Source organism: Vulpes vulpes, unplaced genomic scaffold (genome assembly GCF_048418805.1).
Source record: "Vulpes vulpes isolate BD-2025 unplaced genomic scaffold, VulVul3 Bu000000635, whole genome shotgun sequence".
Classification (NCBI taxonomy): domain Eukaryota; kingdom Metazoa; phylum Chordata; class Mammalia; order Carnivora; family Canidae; genus Vulpes; species Vulpes vulpes.
In genome coordinates this window covers 477,378-501,326 of record NW_027325670.1, presented here as the reverse complement: position 1 = coordinate 501,326, position 23,949 = coordinate 477,378, and the positions used below count along the sequence as shown (strand labels likewise).

The 23,949-nt window shown below is 39.7% G+C and overlaps 2 protein-coding genes across 8 annotated transcripts in view; one reads left to right on the top strand and one right to left on the bottom strand.

The window, feature by feature from the left end:
• The window catches only part of LOC140596456 (ATM interactor-like), a 117,944-nt gene extending 107,455 nt beyond the window's left edge, over positions 1-10,489 (top strand). For 3 of the 4 annotated variants that reach the window (XR_011998425.1, XM_072745096.1, XM_072745098.1), the window contains one exon: positions 1,214-1,273. The gene's annotated coding sequence lies outside the window, so the exon portion shown is untranslated. Of the gene's footprint in view, positions 1-1,213; positions 1,274-10,415 lie in introns of those variants that run through there. The other variant, XR_011998426.1, reaches the window with a different exon arrangement.
• Positions 1-23,949, bottom strand: part of LOC140596454 (midasin-like) — a 168,044-nt gene that overhangs the window by 17,622 nt on the left and 126,473 nt on the right. For all 4 annotated transcript variants that reach the window (XM_072745087.1, XM_072745085.1, XM_072745086.1 and 1 more), the window contains 21 exons: positions 23,432-23,526; positions 22,993-23,114; positions 22,299-22,445; positions 20,865-20,974; positions 20,189-20,262; positions 19,360-19,552; positions 17,889-18,048; positions 16,278-16,424; positions 15,626-15,749; positions 14,147-14,252; positions 13,476-13,591; positions 12,105-12,590; positions 11,578-11,804; positions 10,841-10,996; positions 10,504-10,673; positions 9,360-9,521; positions 6,907-7,044; positions 4,328-4,469; positions 2,513-2,688; positions 1,808-1,951; positions 1,162-1,306 (listed from right to left, as the gene is read on the bottom strand). In XM_072745087.1, coding sequence (XP_072601188.1) covers positions 1,162-1,306; positions 1,808-1,951; positions 2,513-2,688; positions 4,328-4,469; positions 6,907-7,044; positions 9,360-9,521; positions 10,504-10,673; positions 10,841-10,996; positions 11,578-11,804; positions 12,105-12,590; positions 13,476-13,591; positions 14,147-14,252; positions 15,626-15,749; positions 16,278-16,424; positions 17,889-18,048; positions 19,360-19,552; positions 20,189-20,262; positions 20,865-20,974; positions 22,299-22,445; positions 22,993-23,114; positions 23,432-23,526 — 3,340 coding nt within the window. The remainder of the gene's footprint in view (positions 1-1,161; positions 1,307-1,807; positions 1,952-2,512; positions 2,689-4,327; positions 4,470-6,906; positions 7,045-9,359; positions 9,522-10,503; positions 10,674-10,840; positions 10,997-11,577; positions 11,805-12,104; positions 12,591-13,475; positions 13,592-14,146; positions 14,253-15,625; positions 15,750-16,277; positions 16,425-17,888; positions 18,049-19,359; positions 19,553-20,188; positions 20,263-20,864; positions 20,975-22,298; positions 22,446-22,992; positions 23,115-23,431; positions 23,527-23,949) is intronic.

Below are 23,949 nucleotides of genomic sequence, written 5' to 3'. Positions count from 1 at the left end.
AGTGCCGCCTTCAGCCCAGGGCGTGATCCTGGAGACCTGGGATTGAGTCCCAGGTCAGGCTCCCTGCATGGAACCTGCCTGTGTCTCTGCCTCTTTCTCTCTCTGTGTGTCTCTCATGAATAATAAATAAACAAAATCTTTTAAAAAAAATTAAAAAATAAAATTAAAAACCACCTAGATTTAATAGATGTGAACACTGTGCTGTATTTGTATCAAACTTCTGTCACTTGTTTTTAAGAAATAAATGGTTCTGGGTACAACTATATGGATTCTGGATGCCTTTGCCCTTCCTACTTCCTCAAAGGTCACCATAACCTGAAGCTGCTGTGTTTTCTTCCTTTTTGTGTTTTCCTATATTTGATGCACCCATTAATATATAGTATTAAACTTTTACATAAACGTTACCTCTTATTTATTCTTTTATAACTTACTAATTTTTTCCAATATGGGGTTTTAAAAAGTTTAATAACTTTTCTATATATGTAACAGATTTGTTATGAAGCACAGTGAGGCTAGCTTCTATCTGTCTGATTACCCACCATGACTGGGGACTTTCTTTCTATTATAGGGGCATTTTCCAAACAATACAGTATCAGCTCTCCCTAGGGAACTCACTCAAACTGAACAGCGGATGACAGGCAGATTACTGTCAAGTGCCCTGTGACTTCTCTTGATTATTCAGTTTCATTCCCTGTAACAATGACTTCATATTTCAAATTAAACATGTAACAGATGCACAGCCACCAATAACTGAAACAATCATTTCCCTAAAAAAGCTGTACCTAAGGCTCCACTAGAGGCCTCATATACTCAGATTTCAGTGTTTACATCAATCCATGAGATGGGGCATCGAGATGGCTGTGAGGAAATGAAGCTTTGTGTGATGAAGGACCACACAGCTACTGCAATGCTAAAACATAGGACAGGAGAGGACATTAATGACAAAAAACCTGCTAGTTTACTTTCACTGTACTCAGCTTAAGCTTTAAGTCTAACTCAGGTGAGAGAAACACTACAGAGAAAAAGCAAACAATTTTCTCAAAGAGGAATTGAGATGACTGGACAAGATTTTTGACCTGCCCATGATATGGCATGAAGAAATTGGTTATTGTACATTTTTAGTGAATTCCAACTGGTCTCTTTAGGTTTTGAAAGACATACCTCCTTCTTCATGGTCTGTGTCCTCACCACCGTTCTTGTCTTCACTGTCTAGGTTCAAGTCATCTGGAAGGTCCAAGGCCTCAGGTTCTGGCAGCTTCTCCTGATTGCCATGGTAAGGATCCACCTCATTTTCATCATATTCCCTCTTTGGACAATGGAGAGAACAGGAAAAAATAAATTACAAACTTTTTAAAAAGTAGTATTTGCATATAATTATCTTTAAGCAGCTATGCTAACAGAATACAAAGTCTCTTCTCTAAAATTTCCCCCATACTTCAGAATTTTACAAATGCTTCTAGAAATTTCAAATTTCAAACTTCACTTTCTATGCACGTTCTCCACTGATAAGAGGTACTGTGTTGCTTAATTTCAAGAAAGAAACTAAGGTTTACGAGGAGATATATAGAAAAGAATCACAGAATTTAGCTTTCAAACTCCAGCATGAGCCCAAACAGCATGAAGACTACCTCATTAGTAACCAATAGATATTTTATGAGGTGTTGAGAGACTTTGTTACACGTTTTATGAGGCAATGGGAAAACAACTGATGAACAGGATGAAAATATCTTAAGACTTCCCCAGGAGCTCTGCAGTACAACAGCCCTGGCCTTGAATCAGGGGTAGATCCATTTCATAACCTCATCACCTCATCTATTTGTTCATTAATTTTGTCCTGGCCTTGTCCATCATCAGCAACTTCTTCTTCCTTTTCCTCCTTATCTTGGTTTTTATCTTTGTTTGATTTCCCAGCATCTAAGTTGTCATCTTTGGCAACAAGTCCACAATCTTCCTAAATGTCAGAGGAAGAAAAGGCACAAAATCACAAAATCATTACTCTCAATCTAAGAAACTGCTTTCATGTAGGTTGATTCTATCTAAATTAGTTCTTAGGCATGTACAATTTCTGCCTGTTGGGCCAATCCCATGGAAATATCCAGATGACAGGGTGTCATTTACAACCTAGAAAGAATAGTCTGGCTTTAGCCCAGATGGCAGCAGTAATAGCAGAGGTGTGAACAGTGGGATGGGCCACACTGTGCTGCTGCAGAGTCCCATCCAGCCTGACTTTTCCCAAGCAGGGAGGTGGAGAAGTTCAGTGGCCAACAGCCGAATCAGAACACTTGCATTGAGTCTTAACTTGGCTCTTCCATAATACATGGCCCAGGTTAGGCCATTCTTCTGGCTTGGAATACAATCAAGAAGAGGCAAAAAAGAAGAAGAACAAGAGGGATGAAAGAAAGAAGAAAAACAATGACAGAGAAGAGCAGTAAATAACAGAAAATGGTAACGGGTGGGAACAATGTCTCCTCTCAACCTGGGGACTATAGGATAGGGGGAATCTTTTAATTACCTCATCCATTCCTGGCCCTGTTTCTTCAGTTTTACTGTCTTCTTCCTCCTCCTCTTCTTCCTCATCATCATCACCCCAAAGCCGCTCATCTAGTTTATCAGCTTCCTCACCATTCAGATCGCCCATCTGTTTATCTAGGTCTCCACCATCACTATCTGATTTCCCATCATCCTCTTCTGAAAGGGAAGACACTGAGCTAAGGTAAATCCCCAAACTGGTCCATGTGTGCAGAACAGGGATGGATACACTACCTGGCAAGTGCCCCATCTGAGATTTATTGCTTGCATTTACAGGACTTTGTACAGGCAGATGCCTACTGAAGTAGTCCTACTGTGTTTTGCAAACTATTTGAAGGAAAAAAGAAGTCCATAATATGTGATATTAACAAACAGAAGGTGGTAGAATAGCTGTCAGTGTGTCTACTTCTGGTGCTAGGGGGAATATTCATTATGAGACTCAGCAACTTCACTGGGTTGTGGTTTCTTGTCTGTGAAATGAAAGATTTAAACTATATGACTTCCAAGGTTCCTCCCCATTTCTAACACATTATATATACACTTCTATTTTATCCAACATCTAAAATCGTGTGTCTAATTCAATAGAATTTTCTTACCATTGTTTTTGCTCAAGGTCCACTGTGATAAAGGTTATATTCTTTAAAAAAAAAATTTTTTTTTAAATGTATTTATTCACAAGAGACACAGAGAGAGGCAGCGACAAAGGTAGAGGGAGAAGCTCCCTATTGGGAGCCTGATGCAGGACTCGATCCCAGGATCCCTGGATCACGACAGAGCCAAAGGCAGATGCTCAACCACTGAGCCACCTGGGTGCCCCTAAAGGTTATATTCTTATGTTTCTTAGGCAAGTGTATACTTTTCTACTTTAAGGTCAACTCTCATTTCTGCAATACCTTCACTTACAATAAGACATGATATCTCAAATTACGCTATGGTCAGAAATTTAGGGCAATTGCTGAATTATGGTACAAACCTGTGACAAGTGATAATGTGCTATTAAGAAATCACATTCTCAAATAATTTATAATGATAGGGGAATGCTCATATGTTAAATGAAAAAAGCAAACTGACTATAAAGGACCCTGGGTGGCTCATACGGTTAAACATCTAACTCCTGGTTTCTGGCTCAGGTCATGATCTCAGGGTTGTGGGATCAAGGCTCACATCAGGCTCCACGCTGGACATGGAGCCTGCTTAAGATTCTCTCTCCCTCTCTCTTTGCCCATTCCCCCAGCTCTCTCCCTATAAAAGGAAAAAAAAAAAAAGCCATCTACAGAACTATTTATGGTCTCTGTGTGTATACATATACACACACAATAAATGGAAAGGAATAAAAATTTATTAAGTGGTTTGAGTGGTAAGTCTAAGGGCTACCTATTCACTCCTGCACTCTCGTTCCAAATCATCTATAACAAATGCCTACTACTTTTTTTTTTTTTTTTAAGTTGTTTAAAGAAACTACCCTGACCAATTTACTTTTGAGCTGAGAGTCAAGCTCTGTTAGGGGTATCTCTTCTTGTTCTTTCAGGCTTCCCTGAAGGGGAAGTCACTATGTCTAGCACAGGAGGCAGCCAAAATACCAATGTCTTGAGTTTACAGAGATGAATCTCCAAAACTGACTATAGACTTCTGCCTCAGTCAAGACAGTGAAGAAATATACATATGCTAATGTTTTCATTTTCAGTTATGCAGAGTAATAAACTTGTTCCAAAAAATTATAATAGGCTCCTTATTGAGAACATGTAATTTCCTAGATAAACTATTTTTTAAAAACAAGAATGAAGTAACAACCACAAACCTTGTTCTTCAAGTTCCCCACCATGCATTTTCCCATCAAAGTCTTCTGACATCTCAATGGCATTATCCTCGCCCTTAATGTCTGATTTTGAGTTAGGATCCTCTTTATCCTTTTCTTGACCTTTCTGAAATGTATCTTCTGCCTATATAAAAAAAAGCATTATAGAAAGCATAAATGCCGTCACTTTGCTGTTGTTTATTCAGCTCTAAATAGAACATAAATATATAAGCCACCATTAATGATATTAAGTTATCTCTAGGGAGAGGAAAAATAAGAGAACCAACGGGGATATAACCACACACAATAATTTCTGGTTTGCTTTAGTAGGTCTGTAATTTCTAGTTTTATTGCATTGGGATTAGAGAATATAGAATTTTGTTGAAGTTTTCTTCTTGTGAATTGTTAAAAAAAAAAAAAAAGGCAATTCCAGACATATGCATTCTTAAAGAACGCAAAGAATACGCATTCTTAAAAAAAATAATAACTTCTTAAGAATAAGAAGGATAAAAAATTCAATCCTATTATAATGTCCACATCTTTAATATTTTTATCACTTTGGTCTCAGATAGTAACTGAATATAATTTTTGTTCACTTTTCCTTAAACTATATGTATTCCTGTATACTCTAGGTGTTATTTGTGGCAGAAGATTCATGATTGTTCTCTTATTATGGTTGAATTTTATTTTTTTCAAACTATGGTTGGATTTTAAAATGCTTTTTAAAAATACAAACACGGGATCCCTGGGTGGCGCAGCGGTTTGGCGCCTGCCTTTGGCCCAGGGCGCGATCCTGGAGACCCGGGATCGAATCCCACGTCGGGCTCCCGGTGCATGGAGCCTGCTTCTCCCTCCGCCTGTGTCTCTGCCTCTCTCTCTCTCTCTCTCTCTCTCTCTCTCTCTCTCTGTGACTATCATAAATAAATAAAAAATTAAAAAAAAAATTTTTAAAAAACAAACACAATAAAATCCCATTAAAAGAACTGTAAGCAAAACAGAAAGAGTAAGTTTCCCATGGAACCACCATCCTGCAAAAATCTCAAAGAAATCAGTATCACTGACATTCTGGTACATCTTTTTATCCAAGAATACACCTAGGTGATCTGTATCAGTACACACCCCCCACATCTTTATAAACAAAAAGGGATCACTGCTTTACTAACTGCTTTGCAATCTGTTTTTCATTTCTTTTTTAAAAAATTTTTTATTTTTAAGTAATCTCTATATTCAACATGAGTCTCAAGCTCATGACCCCGAGATCAAGCGTTGCATGCTCTATTGACTGAGCCAGCCAGGAACCCGGTTTTTCTAATTTAAAAAATATCTTGTAGATAGATTTATATGTATCAAGATGGAAATCTATCTCATTCTGTCTAATTAGCTTAAAGCACTGTTCTGCATGGATGGTGTCATAATTTTTTTTTGATGGTGTATAATTTAAACAATTCCCTCCTGGTAAGTATTTGGAATTTTTTTCACAATCTTCACCATTATAATGTTATAGGGAACATCCTTGTACAAAAAAACCTCCTTCATATACCTATTTATCTTTAATATTAACATTTCTCTCAGAAAACACGGAATTCCTAGGTCAAAGAATACATACAATTAAAATTTATGAAATATTGCCAAATTGTTTTGATAGCTTTTATCCCACTTCATGTTTTTTTGCACAGGATTGCACTTTTCTATTAAGTTTGTGATTTTTTTTTTTTGCTTTAATTTTTTTTCCATGAAAAAAGTAACGTTGGCAAAGAAGTTAAATTTGAGAAATACAGAAAAGCCAAATAAAAAAACGTATGTGTATTAAACAGAGCTCTACCATCAACACTAGCTTAACTCTTTTTGTTTTTCTTTCCAGTTTTCAAAGGATAAGTTTGAATTGATTTGCTTCTTTAAGCTATGGTTGTAGCTATTAAAAATAAATAAAAATGTGTGGTCTGCTTTAGATTTAGAATATAGGAGCTTAAAAAAAATTCCATTATTTCTTCAAGTCACAGTTGGTAAATCTGTATGACTAATAATAGTATGCTTTAAAAAAAAAAAAAAAAAAATCACTCCCAAATAAGACAGGCATTTAAAAAAAGCAACACAGGAATCTTAGCCCAAAACACCTATTTCAAAAACATTCTTGATTCCAACTAAAACAGTATATAAATTAAGATTTTTCAACAGGTCTTAAAGATATACAATAGAATCTGTTAATAATAAACACTGGTATTATTATTTAATGCACCTTACTTAAAATAGCCAAGTTTTTTTATCCTTAAATGAGTCACTACCAAAAATACTCTAGAATATCAAGATCTCTCCATTTAAAATAAAAAATTTTAGATTACTTCCTTGTCAAATTATAGCTATAACTAATGACTGAGCTACAAAGATCCCTTCTGTAGTTTTTTGGCTTTTTATTTATCTCCACTCTCTAAAACTTTAGTATTCTTAGGGCTCCACAAACCAGAGTTTGAAAATCATTAACCTAGTAAAAAACATTCATGTATAAAACTTAATATTGAGAAGAAAATAAAAAGGGAGTGAGTTTCTGAAAACTGTATGTATATTTCGGGCATGCGATAACATACCTGTTCTTCATTTTCTATCTGGTCACTCACATCTTTCATGCCCTCGCCTTCCCCAATTCCACCTCCCTCATAGTCATGGAATTCAGTTGCTCCTTCTCCTGCTGAATCTTCCATGAATTCTTTAGGCAGGCAAAATCCCTTAAAAACAAGAGTGAATAATTAGGTACAAAAGCAATAAAAGAAAAATAATTTTTGACCTTTTCTCTCAGGATTTTCAATCTGATGGAAATTCATACAGTAGACATGGCATTTCCTTCTTCCTTGGTGATAACAGTTATTATGCTGTTCAAAGCTGGACATTAGATTTAACATATAAGCTTTTGACTTTGTAGAGGTCTTTCTGATATGTAGTAATCTTAACTGGCAAGACAAAAATCTGAATCAATTATACTAGGACAACATTTTAGGACCAAGTCACTCAGCAAGAGTAGAACCTCTCAAGTGTCTAAATCCCAAAGGGATAATTCATTCTTCTTTATTTACTTCTCAAATTAGTAAAGCCAGAGAGCAGCCTGGGTGGCTCAGCAGTTTAGCACCACCTTCAGCTCAGGGCGTGATCCTGGATAACTGGGATCGAGTCTCATGTCAGGCTCACTGCATGGAGCCTGCTTCTCCCTCTGCCTGTGTCTCTGCCTCTCTCTCTCTCTCATGAATAAATAAATAAAATCTTAAAAAAAAAAAAAAAAAAAAAGAAAAGAAAAAAAAAAAAAGAAAAGAAAAGAAAAAAAAAAAAGAAAGAAAAGAAAAAGAAAAAGAAAAAGAAAAAAGAGAAATTAGTAAGTCAGAGAAGAGAGGAGGGCAAGAAGACCTATAACCCTGGAGGTACAGCAACTTGAAGCAGATGACACAGTGGGAAATTTCATTTTTACTTCAAAAATTGAAGAAAATTTGGTGTGATGCTCAAGTAAAATGTTAATTTTAATATAAAAGAAACATGCCTCCCCCTCAACTCTTGAGGTAGAACTGTCACTCTTAATGTATGTGCCACGTTTTCTACCAAGGCATCTGGCATGCCATGGGTTCTAGAGTCAAGAACAAGGTCAGACAAAGAAAAGACTCATGAAGTGTTAACAAAACAGTGTTTAGTGTTGGAAAATAATCTTGGAAAGGAAAATCAACTACTAGCATATGGGACAAAAATGAACAGAAAAACAAGTATAAGAAAAGAGTAGTTCTCAATCACAAATTTTATCAGACAAGCTATCAAGTTATTTGTCAATCTTAGGATGGAAAAGTACTAAGAAATCAGCTGCCAACTAACACAGAATCAAGAGCCCCAAACCAGTTGCCAATTGTGTCACCAAAAGCTTTCCATGGATTGTTAGAATTATGACCTAGATCTTAGCACTGAGTCTAACCTACTTTGTTTCCCTCAGGACTATTCAGAAAGGATATGAATACAATGTGGATACATAAAAACTTAAAGGAAAGGCAAAATCACTTTTAGGACATGTATTCCTGGAATATTGATTGAAAAATATGTTTTGGTTAACTTAACTAATTTTCCCATTGCGCTACATTATTTTAAAATAGGTTTAGATATAGACAGAATACAACCATACAGGAGAAGACTCAGATGTCCTTCTGCAGGAGCATCACTACAGTAGCTACCTCTAGAACAGCCAAAGGACTCCCAACACTTTTGCTTATATCAGACCCCCAAACCCCACCCGAAGCACAGGCCAAATTCACTCTAGAACCTGTCAGATCAGAGCAACAGCACAAGTGGACTAACACAGCTAACTCAAATCTCAGGGCACCCTCACTATACACTGTCCTGCTACTGTCTTTTGCATGTAGTCTATCTTCCAAAGAGTGATGGGGAAAAAAACAAAAACAAACAAACAAACAAAAAAAAGTGATGGGATGTGAGATTGGCTCAGTGCCCATTGAAGAGAGGGAGCAAATCGGACTAACTCATTTATTATTAAACAAATACAAATATCTATCCTCTAGATATGCTTGCTGCATGGGCTTGCCTCCCATTTTTAAACCCTTTCTAGTATTCCAGATACTCAGAACTAAGAACTCTTGACTATTTATAAGAAGGCTAGACCCAATCTTCAGTCTGTAAATTCCTATCTTTCTCAAGTGATTCTCACCTGTATTGTACCTGGATTTGGAGAAAATCTTAGAATACTAAAGAAATAAAAACAAAACAAAGTATATATTCAATTAAATGTAGTTCTCACAAAAATGGTAAGGAATGTAGGCAGATCTCACTTTACAAATGAGGAGACTGAGGCTCACGACAGCCCCTGGAGTCTAGGGAATTCATCAGAGGGGGACCTGCAGGTTCCAAGACCTTAATGGAAACAGGCTTAGCAAAAGGGTGCTGGATAAAGCCCTGAGAAATCCACAGGGAGAGCAAATCACCTATTTGTGAAGGTTCAAAAAAACCAGCTTGGGAACCCAAGCACTAATGGGTATGGAGGATCATGGACAGTCCTTACCTCCTGGGCCAACTCTGTAAAGACCTGGGCAAGCACAGAGAGCAGCTTTGCAGTGCTACGGTGAGTTGCCAGAGACACAGTCAGGAAGAAGAGGACGAGGTCTGAGTATCTGGAGAGCATGGGCACCAGACGCACCAACACGCAGCAGGACTGGCTGAAGAACTGTGGGCAAAAGACCACAAGGCCTGTTCACACTAGTAACCAGTACCAGGTTTTCTCTGGGGTAATAATAATGTTCTATAACTAGACAGCAACAATAATTGCACAACACTGAACCTACTAAATGCCACTAATAGTAAGTTTTATGTATATTTTCTCTTATACACACACACCCTTATGCTCACTGATATTTCCTCCTTGTTGACACAAACCCTCACGAAAGTACATTTTAAATTCTGTCACTTAGTTTCACTTAGTTAACAAGGTTTTTCGTTTTTGCTTTTAAATAAGACGTTTACATACAAATTCTATTTGGAATCAAAGTTAGCACTGGAAGCAATACTAGAGACTTATGATATCCTACAAAATAAATTGCTTCTCTGGGATCCCTGGGTGGCGCAGCGGGTTGGCGCCTGCCTTGGGCCCAGGGCGCGATCCTGGAGACCCGGGATCGAATCCCACATCAGGCTTCCGGTGCATGGCGCCTGCTTCTCCCTCCGCCTGTGTCTCTGCTTCTCTCTCTCTCTCTGTGACTATCATAAATAAGTAAAAATTAAAAAAAAAAAAGTTGCTTCTCTGGACTTTTATGGACACAGCAACTTCCCCCTCTGCTGGTTTGTTGTGAAGGGAAAGGTATTTGCAGAGTGTGGCCATTCAGCCTTAGACGACAGCAGCAGCATCCACATTAAGATCAAATACCCAGGAGTATGTGGTGGAGTATGAAAGAATCCCAAGAAAATAGAGAACTCTGGATTGCTGGCATTTTTTGCGTCTGTGCATCTTACAACTATAACCCTTAGCTAGCAAGCCCTAAGAATTACAAAGTTTGTCAGTGATGTTTACATGCATAAAGAAATCAAACTTAGTGATTTTTTTTTTTTTTTTTTTGCCACAAAGGCCTGCTTTGGGACCAACCACATGGAGCAAAGTGAGACCCACTCTGCCTTTGCTCAGCCCACTCTAGATAGCAAGAAGTCTATATTACCGTGTGCTTTGATGCTATGCCATCCTCGCCATATGATTTCAGCCTCTCCAACAGCTCAGAGACAGCGGAAATTATTTTCTGAACATGCAGAGCGCTCACATCAGCCCGTAAGTCATCCTCTAAGAGTTTTGTTAGATGTCCTGATTGCAATCTTTCAAAGCCTGCTGCCTCTTTCATTCACAGAAAAGGAAGACATGATGAATAATACAAAATACTCTTTTCATCTCCATTCATCCAGTCATCATTCCTAACATCTGTCCTTAAATATTTAGCCACAAAAATATATTTAAAAATTAAATAAAATATAAAAATCGTTTTTGCCTGATTTCAGACATACCATCCTCTTCTTGTGGTCTTGTTTGGTCAGCGTTCTCCTCTGTCTTTTTACTGTTTCTTTCTGCTAAATTCTGGATGGCACAAAGGATGGCCCTGATGGCAGTTTCCACTTGCTCTGAAAAATCTTCCACAAACCCTTCCTCCAACATTTGGTTTCCTAGTAAGTAACATGGTGCAAAACAAAAAAACCCCAATCATTTGCTTCAATGTCTCTGGAAATAATTAACAATTCTCACTTGTTACTTTTTACAAACAGCTACCTATCAAGTACCTACTATGGGTGAGCCACCGTGTCAAATTGCTGAAACAAAGGTGAATGAGACTTATTCCTTATCTAGATAAAACCTACAAGAGTTTACCATCTTTTATTGAACGCTTTCCTGGAAGAATGCCAAAAATATGAAGATAGTTGTGATGGTGCATATAAACACCAACTTAGTTATCAGCCCTCAACTTTCCAGTGTAAGAGAGAATGGTTTGTAACAGCGAGTGAGCCTGTGCCACCTCCCTACATATGTGCTACAAAGTGATATCATCAATTCAGAGGCAAGGTACTCAAAGAAAAGAGGCAGCAATAGTTAAAAGCTGTGAGTTCCAACCATACCTGTCTGTCTTAGAAACCTGGATAGATATGTCCGGAACAAAACATAATGTGTTTTTAGGATAGGCTGGACTTAAATCTGTAAGACATCACTCCTACCCTGGGCTCTGACTCCCTTGTTGAAGGACAGTCCTTACCGCCTTGGCTGCCTAAAGCAAGTAGATGTGTCTTCCAGGTAGTAAAGTCATCTGTGGCTTTATTGATTTCTCCTCTTAAATATTCCAGGCTCTCAACTAATGCCATTTGTTGATCTGTTTGCTCAACCTCCATCCCTGGAATAATGAACAAGGACTCTAGGCCTTGCAAATGAACTGACATCTGGGATAGGCAACTCAGCCCAGAAGAGCAAACTTCAAAATCTTTCCTGCAACAAGAGAAATGCCACAACGTTGAGAGGAAGGGGCTACCGTACACACACACACATACACACACACACACACACACACACACACACACACACACCTCCCTCCAACCACTAAAATTTAAGCAGGGGAAAATTCACTCCATTTCAAGATTAATAGTGAAATATATGCCACAAAGCACCATGAAAGTCCACAGAAAAACAGAATTAAAGCAAAATCCCTTTCATCACTTGCTCTCATTACTAAACCTTGATCAAGTACCCGGGCATAGAGAGAGACAGTAAAGACATAGGCACACTCACCAAGAATGAAAGAGAGTCTCACAGGACAGCTGCCTGATTTTGTCCACATCAGCTTTTACTGTTTTAATAGTTTTCAGCATCTCTGTTAATCTTGCAGTTGACTGTTGCCAAACTTGGTCCTGTTTACGCATCAAGCAACCAGAGGGCAGCTGATTTCGAGGTACTGGGGATGGATAACTCAGTTCTGATGGGACGAGGTCCTGTACTGCTCTGGAAAACCGTCCCTCACTGAGGTCTGGTCCTTCTGGGTAGGCAGCAGAAGGCTGACCCTGTGCTTGGGCATCACCTCGGCCTGGAGTTGGCCCTGCACTGGGGCAGCACTGGAGGAGCCAGGAGAGCTGCTCCAGCAGGATCTGGCTCTGCATGGCTAGGTGCTGCAGCCTTTCTGTCCACTGCTGCACACCATCCTGAGGAGGGAAGGCCACTGGGTACACCAATGGGCCAGTCAGCCTGCTATGAATCTCCTGCACACAGCCAAGGAGGTTCCTGTGCCGAGAAACCAACAGGGAAAACACATGGCACCTTAAACTGTGTCACCATGTTGTTTTAAACAGGAAATTCATTTATTTCTAAACAAAGTATGGGCTTTTTCACATAATCAAGAAGACAGGATCCCCCACAGATAAGAAGTCTGTTAAATGCCTTTTAATACACTTAATTAAACACATCCTTCTGAAGACTGAAAGGAGGCTCTTCAGTCTTTCACAAGTATCAAAACTCACTGCTTATCTATTCCCTTACAGCTTATCACACCCAACATAGTCACACCACTGCAGTGATCTCAACCATTATTTAAAAAAAAGAAAATCCAAGTAATTGTAGTATACTTTGTTAGATAAACCCTTATGAGTAAAGAAGAAAACAGCTGTAGCCAAAGTGTGTATATAGTCTGGAAATACTACCTTTCAGCCAACAATCCACTCAACAAATGGATGACAGCCTTCCTAACTGTCCTCATCTTTTAAATATCTATTTCCAATGAGAAGCATCTGTGTATGGCTCAGTAAATTGCAACTCTGTGATCCAAAAAGCCTAATGAATGGAAACAATCACAAATCTGATCTGTGTTCAGAGACAGATACTCCAATACCATAAACACAATCCTGTCACACAGCCAGATAGACTGTCAACCACAAACCCCCTCAATCCAGACCTGGGTGTACTTTAGCCCGGAGCTCCTCCTCCAGGGCCCATTCTCCCAAGAGGTGGTACCAGAACCACAGAGCAGAAGCAGATCACCAAGAGCAAGGGACAGAGCCAAGAGAACCGCCACCTACATCTCTGAGCCTCAAATTTCATTTCACATGAGAGCGGACTCGAACAATTCTTCCTAATTCATGCCACAAATCCTACTAACTAGTTAGCAAATACCTGAGGAGGATCCACTGCTCAGTCAGCGTGGTCAGGGAGCGCCGCTGTCGAATAAGCATCTTCATCAAATGTGCCGAGAACCCTTTGCACCGCTCAACGTTGCTCATGCCCAACTCCTGACAGGGGGAGAAGGAAGCATGCCAAGGTTGCCGCTGGCAAACACCACCACCTATGCAGGTGTCATCAGAGAGCCGGTTCATCTAATCCTCTCTGGGGAAAGTGCCCCTTGCGTAGATAAGCTTTGGATATAGACTGCAGTCTAGAAGCAACGCATTCATCTTTTTGAGCAGTGCTTTTCAAATTATGCGTCCAGATGTTCCATGAATAGGAACTAGACTTAACATCAAAATTAGTAGTCTTTTCTCAATTCACAAAGAGAAAAAAATACCTGAAGATGGCATTCTCACTTGAAGCTTTTTTGACTTAACTTTTCTTATGCATTGGGTCTTGCTGGCAAATGTAAGTAACAGAATTTATGATAAAATGCTCCATGATTAAACACAAAATTGGCCAAATCTGATTTATATTAAGTTTAATGATGTTCTACAAAAAACTCAGTCAGTTTCGGTAATGTACTCTGATCACTTAACAAGACTTGAGAATGCTACCCTAGGGGAACAACAGGAGCTTTTTTTGGGTTTCTGCAAAATCTCTGGGGTTCTGTCACCTACCTTGACAGGAGCTGCTAAGGCTGCACTAAGTCTGGCGTGTCGTGCAAGAGAGCGAAAGAAGTATTTCTGGCATCCATCCCATGAAGATGAGATTTCTGTAAGCAGTCTAGAAAAGAAATCAACATGATTTACTTAAATAAAACCACTATTTCCCAGCGCAGATCCTGAAGACTCAGAGATTGAGACTGTTTAATCACAACTCAAAGTCAAGTGTGTGAATAAATTTATTTCTGTGCGGTCTCATTCAGTCAGGTACTTGTCAGCCCTTTATGTGAAAAATGTGTTATATATTCAGCACTGGAAGGATAGTAGGGAAATAAATTATGATGACAATATAGTTTCCTTAATGAAAACTTTGTAACTATCTTAGGAGTGGAAGCTAAGGGTCATAAATTCTGATGCTATAGGGGCCAAGCAGATAATATAAATGATTAAGGACAGCCAAGCACAAAATGATACATGTCAATGACAACTGACTTCAATGTGGAATACGCAAAAGGTATTGTTGAAGACCACAATGATCTGAAGAGCATATGTGCTGTCAAAAGGAGGGAGCTACAGTTTTAACTTTTGAGTACATGGGAAAGTGAACCCACTTGGCCAAATCTTCCTGAAAAACTGAAATCCAGAATATTTATGTAAAATTTCTACTTTTGGGGTGACTGCCTGGCTCAAGTAGAAGAACATGTAACTCTTGATCTCAAGGTTATGAGTTTGAGCCCCTCGTTGGGTGTAGAGATTGCTTAAAAAGACTTAAAAAATAATTTCTATTTTTTACAATGTTGTGTTGAATTAAAATTTAAAGCATTGAGAGGACCATTGGCAAACAAAATACAAATGTATGCATACCGAGGTGAGCAAATCATCATTTACAACCATCTCTGCCATAGTTATGAACACAGTTCTGTCTCAAAAGGTTCTCAAATTCAAGAATATATTAGAAATTATAAAGAACCTATGTACAGGGAACAGCTACAAATGTGGCCATTCTCTCATGGATTTTCACCTGTGAATTGAAATCAAGTGAAGAGACCTTAGGAAAATCAAAGGACCAAAAATATAATGGGAGAGGTGAATACAAGGAGGAAAGGAAAAGATACTTTTAAAAAAGTGTGTGTGTGTGGGGGGGGGGTACTAGCTGGCTCCATCAATAGAGCATACAACTCTTGATCTCAGGATCAAGAGTTCAAACCCCATGTTGGGTGTTAGATGGAGGCAGGGAGGGAAGGAGGGAGAAAGGAAGAAAAGGAAAAGAAAGAAGAAAAGGAAAAGAAAAAGGAAAAGGAAAAGGAAAAGGAAAAGGAAAAAGAATGAACTCTTATTGAACGAATGCTTACCACAAGCCAGATCCTAAGCCAGGGACTTTTCTAAATGTTATCTGTACACCAACACTAGGAGAGAGATATTCTGTACCCATTTTGGCAAATAAGGACATGGAGGCTTAAATAACTTGCTCCGTTTATAATTTAAAAAACAAACCTAGAATCAGCTTCCTGAGTGCTGACTATAGACAACGCGCTCCGGACATCTAATGGGTGAAGATAAAGCATCTCTTGAGGGTTTTTTGAACGGGCCCAGGCAAGACCTTTGCGATATGACAAACCTGGGAAATAAATATCATGTGTTTAAGAAACTCAGAAGAGAATGAATGTGCCATGCCTCATCCCATCCCACCATCATTGCTACTCAAAATAAAGTCCTTGGAACAGCACAACCCAGTAGCTTCTTAAAAAAAACAGGCTCTCAGGCCCTGCCCTGCACCTGAAACAGAACTACTACACTTAACGAGATTCCTCAAGTCATTTGTACATGCACTAAAGTTTGAGAAATGTTGCTTTCTAAGTTATGTTGAAAGGGTGGGTGCCATACAACATGTGGTGATGAAAATAAAGCATGGTTTTTGAGAAACTTCATTACAAAACTGTGAAAATATTTGGAAATCACAAATGGTTCATCAGAGGAATTTCATATGTATGACTGTACTCTCAGAATGGCATTTCAAAATCTTGCCTACATACCTTCTGTTTCCCACCATCAACCGTCTCTAGAAATTTCCCCTAAATCACTCACGTTGTTTCCCCTGCTAATAGCTGACCATCATTCTCCATCAGGTTTCAAGCAATAATCTTACCAGTTTTTGCAAGGTGTTGAAAGAGGTCTGCTAAAGCTCGCTGCTTCCGCAGAAGAATGTGCTTGGCTTCTGATCGTTGCTTCTCCTTCTCTGCAGAGGGCTCCACCTTTAAGCTCTGCAGTTCACCTACAGAGGAAATCACTTCACCTGAGGAGATAATGAGGCAATACTGAAATCACAAGGGCTTAGTCATGTGTTAAAACCAATACTCAAGATTCAGTACGTTATGGAAAATAAGAACCAGATGACGTTCATATTTAAGGCTCTGACAACTAGCATAGTCCCTAGCACTTTGTAAATTCTAAACTAAAGGAATCAAGATGCATGGAAATAGAAAATAAAAAATCATGGATTTTATCTCAACAAACAACCCAAATAAAAGTAGTTGTTTTTTTTTTTTTTTTTAATCTAGGGATTTATATTCGATCGGGCAGAAAGCACTTGTTTAGCACTATGCGCAGCAATTTATAAGAATTTAAGTCATCTGAGATAAATTTCCCATAAATATGATACATACTGAGCTCCTATCCTATACCTAGTTCCTGGTAGATGTTCCTTTATACCGTACAACTCCAGAAGCATTGATTTCTAGCTGCTTGGAGAGGCTCAGAGAGGTCTCATCACTTTCTAAAGTCCATTTACTTAAAGAATGGACTAGGAGGGGTCAGCCTGGGTGGGTCAGAAGAGAGGCCTCAGAAGAAACCAAACCTGCTAGTACTTTGTTTTTGTATGTTTAACCTCAAAACTGAGTGAAAATTAATTTCTCTTAAATCACCTTTGTTAAGGTAGCCCTAACAAACTTAACACGGGCCATCTAGCCTTCCAGTAGTCAGCAAATGTACTGCATACAGACACTGCAGGAGTGTTAGAGAATTATGTCACAGAGTGGGGGCCCTTTCCAGAGGATCCACATGGAACCTTCTGTTGATCCTGGTCATCAGGCTTAGGGTAGGGAAGGTTATCTTGAGAATGGAGATTATTAGGCTATTCTTCTAACAAGTTTTAAAGATAAAGAGCTCCCTGAGATCAGACTGTAGCCTCACTAAAGGACCTGACACTACTGACACTACACTCACTAGGGATGAAAGGGGAGAAGGATAATGGTGAAAGGTAGCCAAGACCTCAATCTATTAAGTTCTAAAATCTGTTCCTCAGTCATTGCTGTTATACTACAAAGCAAATCTTGACTCTCAACTTCCCTATGTGAGGACAACCAGGGAGATGAAATTGCTCCATTTCTCCACAGTGGAGAAAACAAGAAAACTTAAAGGAAAGAAGATTCATCCACAGAGAGACAACAGTTTAAGAGGTAGGGATAGCTTACAGACTCTGGGAAATCCATCTCTCCAACCAAAGAGAGCTGATATAGACAAGGCTATTGTAGAAAATGGCATAACATAGCATTAGTTTACATTAAAGGAAGACAAGATGAAAATTATGGCTCCTGCATCTGGGGTCTGTTAGTTTTTAGCCCACTTGTTTAATTCAATGAACTACTCAACACTATTCAAGAGATCAAAAAAGGGCATACATAACAAATTTCCACCCTCTTTGGGGACTGGGGAAAACAGAGAGCAAACCCCACCCTCTGCCCTGGCTGCTGGTACCCACCAGTGAAGTGATCGAGGCTCTCCACTAGGTGAGGCAGACGGCTTTCCTTCAGGAATGTCAGGCACATCTTCCTCATTCGTTTCATGAGCTTTGGCAGGCGACGCAGCAGCTCTCCCTCTGAAGGAAAAGGAGCACCCTGACACTGTTCTGGAATCACAGCCTGTGAGACAAAGCACAAGTTAGTCTCACTGCCAAGAACAACAGTAATAGCACTAACTTGCACATGTGCTAAATTTAAATGCTACACCCCTCCAAACATACCTGGCTCAGCAAATATTAAACTCTCTCCTCCCCATCTCTGAAGTCTCACAAAAAGCATCATCAAAATGAAAAAGGCATGTGTCCTGGATATTCAGAAACCCCTCCTGCTGCTCTACATGAGATCACTGTAGAAGGAGCTCTTGTACCCCAAGCCAATGCTACCTGTGCTAACCATAAGAAGGCTCCAGTCCTCATCTCTGAATGTAGTAACACTGCCATCTTTATGGTACTGTGCTGCAGTGCATTTCTCAGCCACACAAATCCTACTTCTAACCATCTCTCCCCACCCTCCACTTCCTGACAGTTCAATTATCAGGAACCCAGACATCCAATAAAGGGGAAAGCTTTCACCCACAAGGGTCTATTTTCTTTTTTTGTTTTTGTTTTTTGTTTTTGTTTTTCCTTTAGAATCCCTGAAACTCCTATGTTGTCATCAAGAGCAAATAAAAATTTTTGGTCATCAGGACAGAAATCAGTGAGTTGATGAATATAATCAAAAGAAAGTAAACTTGGCACCCATATCATTTGTAGAGCCATATCATGGCTATATGCTCAATTTCTATTATGCTTTCTGTACTGCGAAAATACCAAAAATAGCTTGAGGACCTTCACTGCTTACTCTATGGACCCAAGATGGGAAATATAGTAAGAAAGCAAAAGCTATTACTCTCTTGAGGTGTGCTCCTTGATCCCAGAGCTCTTTACATCTAAGGATATGATGTGAGAACATACATCCTATAACAGATCTGCTCACCCAAGCTCTCCAGGACTATTATATTTTCTGGAATTTTACAAGCCAACTCTTAACTGCTGGTGCTTGAAACTGGCCACAATAAGAGAATTTATATCATGGTCATCAGCAACCACTAAAATCAACAGAGTACACTGCATACAGTCACTCCCTGTGCGGCAGCTTCAGTGGCGTACTCCTCAACTGATGCTTCGAGTCTTCTGTCACAGGTAGATGAAATCTTCACAGGTGAGCACAATACTTACTTCTCATAGGTGACCATTAAACTTTCAGTACCAGGATCAATGCTTTCTGCATTACCATGCAGCAGTGTCAGGCAGACATACAAATGCTGTACTTGTCCAAAGAGCAATATTTCAAAGGCATTCCCTTGCCTAGTTCTAGGAACACCCCCTACAGAGAAAGCACACATCTCCCCTGACTAGGCAGGAATAAGCAAACACTGTCTTAGAGATATACCTGTGCAGCTGCCGGCCGGGCCAACAGGGTCTCCCTCAGTGCCTTGTTCAGACTCTGAATGGAGGATGCCTCACTAGTGGCTGCTGGCTGTGACAAAAAGTCAGGCTGCTCCTCCTTGTGACTCTCCACCAACGATGACCGGCAGGGTTCACTCAGGACAGCTTCAAATTTCTTCATGAACTTAAAGAGGGTCCTGGCCCCAGGTAATGACAGATGAGGAGGGAAAAATGGGTGGAAAGTGAGGAAATGTAAAAGTGGCAAAACGCATACATACATAACTTAATAACCTATACGTACTGTATACATGAACTCCTTAGATATTCATAATCATCCTGTTTGTTTTTAAGGAAAAGTAAGGCAGGTATTGTCATCTCCCTTTTCTAGAAGAAAAACCTAAAGTCAGGAATGGTGGGATCACTTCACTCAAGCTAAAACAGCTAGTAGGTGACAAAAGACTCAACCCTTCTACAGTGCTTAACCTGCTTTGTCTCAAGGCACACCAATTCCTTTTGCACACAGATTTTGCTTTGGGTGTTACGGTGCTGTTGAAAAGCCACACCAAAACAATCTAGTGCTTCATAATAAGTTCAAGGCAACACTACGTCAGGCCACATTAACAATGTAGTCTTGCTATCTAGCATACAAAAGTTCTGAGCTTTGGTTCCCCCCATTTTTTTTTAATAGGCTCCACACCCAGCATGGAGCCCAACGCAGGGCTTGAGCTCATGACCCTGAAATCAAGACCTGAGCTGAGATCAGGAGTTGGACATTTAACCAACTGGGCCACCAAAGCACCCCGTCACCCTCCAATTTTTAAAAAATGAATTACCTGTGTGTCTTTTCCACAGACTGTTTAATGGACCAGAAGCTGACATCATTCCACTTGGATATTTTAACAAATTCCTGAAAGATAAATGAAGATCAAGGAATGGGTTATCAAGCTGGTGTTATTCTGTTCCTTTCTAAATCATCTGTTTGCCAAAGACCAGAGCCCACTCCATCCCAAATACCAGACTATGTACCAGTAAACAAGTCCAAAAAAGGAACCACCTATTTGTCACAAAGCAATGAAAAGAGTGCTGCCACAATCAACAGGTCACCTGATATGTGCTGTTTGTGCCACGGTTGGTTCCATAACCACAGAGTTCTCAAAAGACAGGGCCCTCCTTTCCCCAAGGCATCCTGATAGCACTCAACACTAAATAACACTCCTCTGAGGTGGATAATCAGCCTGGGCAAGAGCAGGTGAGGGAGCACTAAAAGAAGTATGTGGCAATCCTCTTGAGGAGCCTTTGACTCCACTAACCTCTCAAACCCCTGGACAGGTCAGTAATGGAGCCAACGCCACAAAATGTAAACCTTGCCATCCTACTTGGCAGTTGCAATGCTCTCTTCCACTCCCGAGAGCCCCCCGGCCTCACAGTTAAATAGATAAAAGAACAGAACCAAAAAGAATTTACTGATTTTATTCTCCCAAGAATGATCATGACAATTGCTAATCTTACTTTAAGTTCTTTCTCAAGGGGAGAACGAAGTTCCATAATTTTGGCTTGGACCCGGTCAAAGAATTGCTTGTAATAATGGTACAGATTCCACAGAACACTGCAAAGTGAATCTGGAAGAAATGAAAAGGAAACAAAAACACCACACACTTGCTGCATATGCTACTTGCCACACCTATGGGCTCCAACTTTCAGTGATGCTCCTTCCTCATTACTTTTAAGACCATGAGATTATAGCACAACATTCCACAGGTAGATTATTTAATAGCTCATTGGGGAGCCTGAGTCTAGCTGTTCTCAGAGAAGCAGGCACACTGTCAACACCAGCCCATTTTTAAATTTCAGCTTGTACTGAATTTTTTGCACTTTTGTTCTTAAAGATGGTGAATCAGATGTTCCACTGAACACAATTTCAAACCCTTTCTTGGAATCTCAACATAAAGTAAGCAGAAACTGAGCCCATCTTAAAAGATGGTGAATTAAAAGGTTCACCCTGGCTGCTCATTCACATACAACCTATAGTCGTGGTTTTGTTTCATCCAAATAGGTGTGGTCAGGGACAGTAATTAACAGTGTTTTATGTGCAGTTACTTGACATGTAGCAGAGCTCTCACTAGATCAAAGAATCTAATTATGCCCTCGATCAAGCAAAAGCTTAGCAGGACATCTACACTGTCTAGACAGAAAGATCTGTAGCCTCAAAAAAAAAAAAAAAAAAAAAAGATCTGTAGCCTCAACACACTGGTTCCCAAGATCTGAATTTGGCAATTAATCTCTGGCAGAGTCCACTAGTCAGGGCTTCATCTATAACCAGTTTGTACTTTAATGTTATTCTCTGTATCTAATGTGAATCACTTCAAAGTAAAAGATGACTAAAAGTATCTTATTTATCTTTAAAGATTTTATTTATTTATTCATGAGAGAGACAGAGAGATAGAGAGGCAAAGACACAGGCAAAGGGAGAAGCAGGCTCCATGCAGGGAGCTCGATGCAGAACTTGATCCTGGGTGTCCAGGATCAGGCCCTGGGCTGAAGGTGGCGCTAAACTGCTGAGCCACCCAGGCTTCCCCAAAAGGATCTTATTTAAAACCTGGTATGCAGAGATGCCATACCGTGGCTGGTATGCAGAGATGCCATACAGGTGGCTCAGTTAAGCATCTGACTCTTGGTTTCCGTCAGGTCATGATTTCATGGGTTGTGGGATAGAGCCACACATGAGGCCCCACACTCAGTGTGGAGTCTGCTTGAGATTCTCTCTCTGCCCCTCTTCCACTCATGCATGCTCTCACTCTCTCAAATAAATAAATAAAATCTTTGTAAATAAATAAATAAAACTTGGTATGCAACAAGATACCTATCTCATGGAGAATTCAAAGCCTAACCATGTAAATAGCGTAGTGTAAAAGAAACACACACACACACACACACCCTCCTTACCCTTTCCTTCAACTTGAGGCATCAACAAGACATGACAATGGAAAACCAGTAACATCTGAAGTCGTACGTGGAATTCTCCCAGTGAGGATCCTTCAATAAATGCTTGTAATGTGCTGACCAGCAACATCAGGGTCATCTGTTTGTCATCTTTAGAGATTCAAAGTGGAAAACATATGTACTTGCAACTATCATTCTGGATTTATAACATGCATCTAATCTACTATGGGACACACTGAAGGATGGCAGGCAAGTACAGACCACTTAATGTTTCAAAGCAAAACTTTGAAGCAAAGGACTAGAGATAAATTCTAAGCTGATATAAAAACAGCTGCAGGCAGGATATGTGATAAATGCAGTCACAGCAAATTATGAAACTGAATATAAGATGTTTTTTTAAGCATGAAATGAAATACTTTTAACTAAAGGACATCAACTAGTACCTAAGGAGAGAAATCTTCATTGTGACTTGTCTCTTGGATACAGAGAATAAGGAAACCTTATCTAACAACCAGCTCTCTACAATTTGAACAAAGTCACTTAAAACTCTCAGGAATACTATCAAGTCAAATGATGAATTCCATGTAAAAGCAGTGGTGCCAGGAAACAAGGCAAACAAGCAAATCCTACACTTTGCAGCACTCTCCAATTAGCCTGAAACTTTTAAATATGCAGGGAATTTATGGACAGGTGTTACCTTCCTGTTCCTCTGTTTGTTCCTGCATGTGCTTCTCAAGCATCTGATAGATAGAGAACCAGTGTTTAGTGGATTTCTCAGTATGGCGCTTCATAGTATTATCCAAACTCATAGACCAGCAGCTGAAATGTGAGAGAAGAGGTCAAAGAGACGTTTAAGGAAACCCATTTGAAAGATCTGAAACCACTGAAGCAGAAGCTAAACGTTCCCTAGTCTCTCCTCCTAAGGTGGAGGTGGAGAAGCCACCTAGTTTGCTGCCTTGGAAATGTATGCTGCTGTCTGGTCTCTACTGAGACCATTTTAATGCCCTGCATTTAATTCTGTGATTAATAACCGAAAAGTACATTCTCAGTCTTACTACATCAACAAATTATCAAAAGACAAGTGTCTCTACAGCATTAGTTTGGGAGGGGAAGGGAAGTGACAGATTATCACTTACTTCAGTTCCAGTTTACGCCAACGAATGATCATCTGACTGACTAAATCGAGATGCTTCCTCAGAGAGACAGCTCGACTTGCATTCTCCTCCCAATCCTAATAAAAGCAAAGATAAAATTTACTATGGCCATTATTCAATTTCTTAATCATCTCCCACCCTCTGGAATATCTTAGACTTTTTTTGTCTTTGAGTAAAGACCACCAGACCCCTAAATAACTTTTATGGCAATTTACCAATAGCAATGAGTTTACATCTAGTGTATCAAGCTTCAAGTTGTTTCTGGTTACCTGACAGAACTCCAGAAGAGCCAAGTATAGGCAAACAGCAAAGGATTTGGGGAGCTGAGTCTGAATTCCTATTGTCAGACATGTGACTGCTCCAAAGTGCAGAGCCCTAGTTTGATAATCAGGGAAGCACCAGATACTTCAAGAGCTGTGAGAGGATGGAGGGGGACATGTCCAGGCACTCAGCTAGTTTGGAAGCCTACCTGGAAGCCCTGGCAGAGGGAGGTCCCGGTA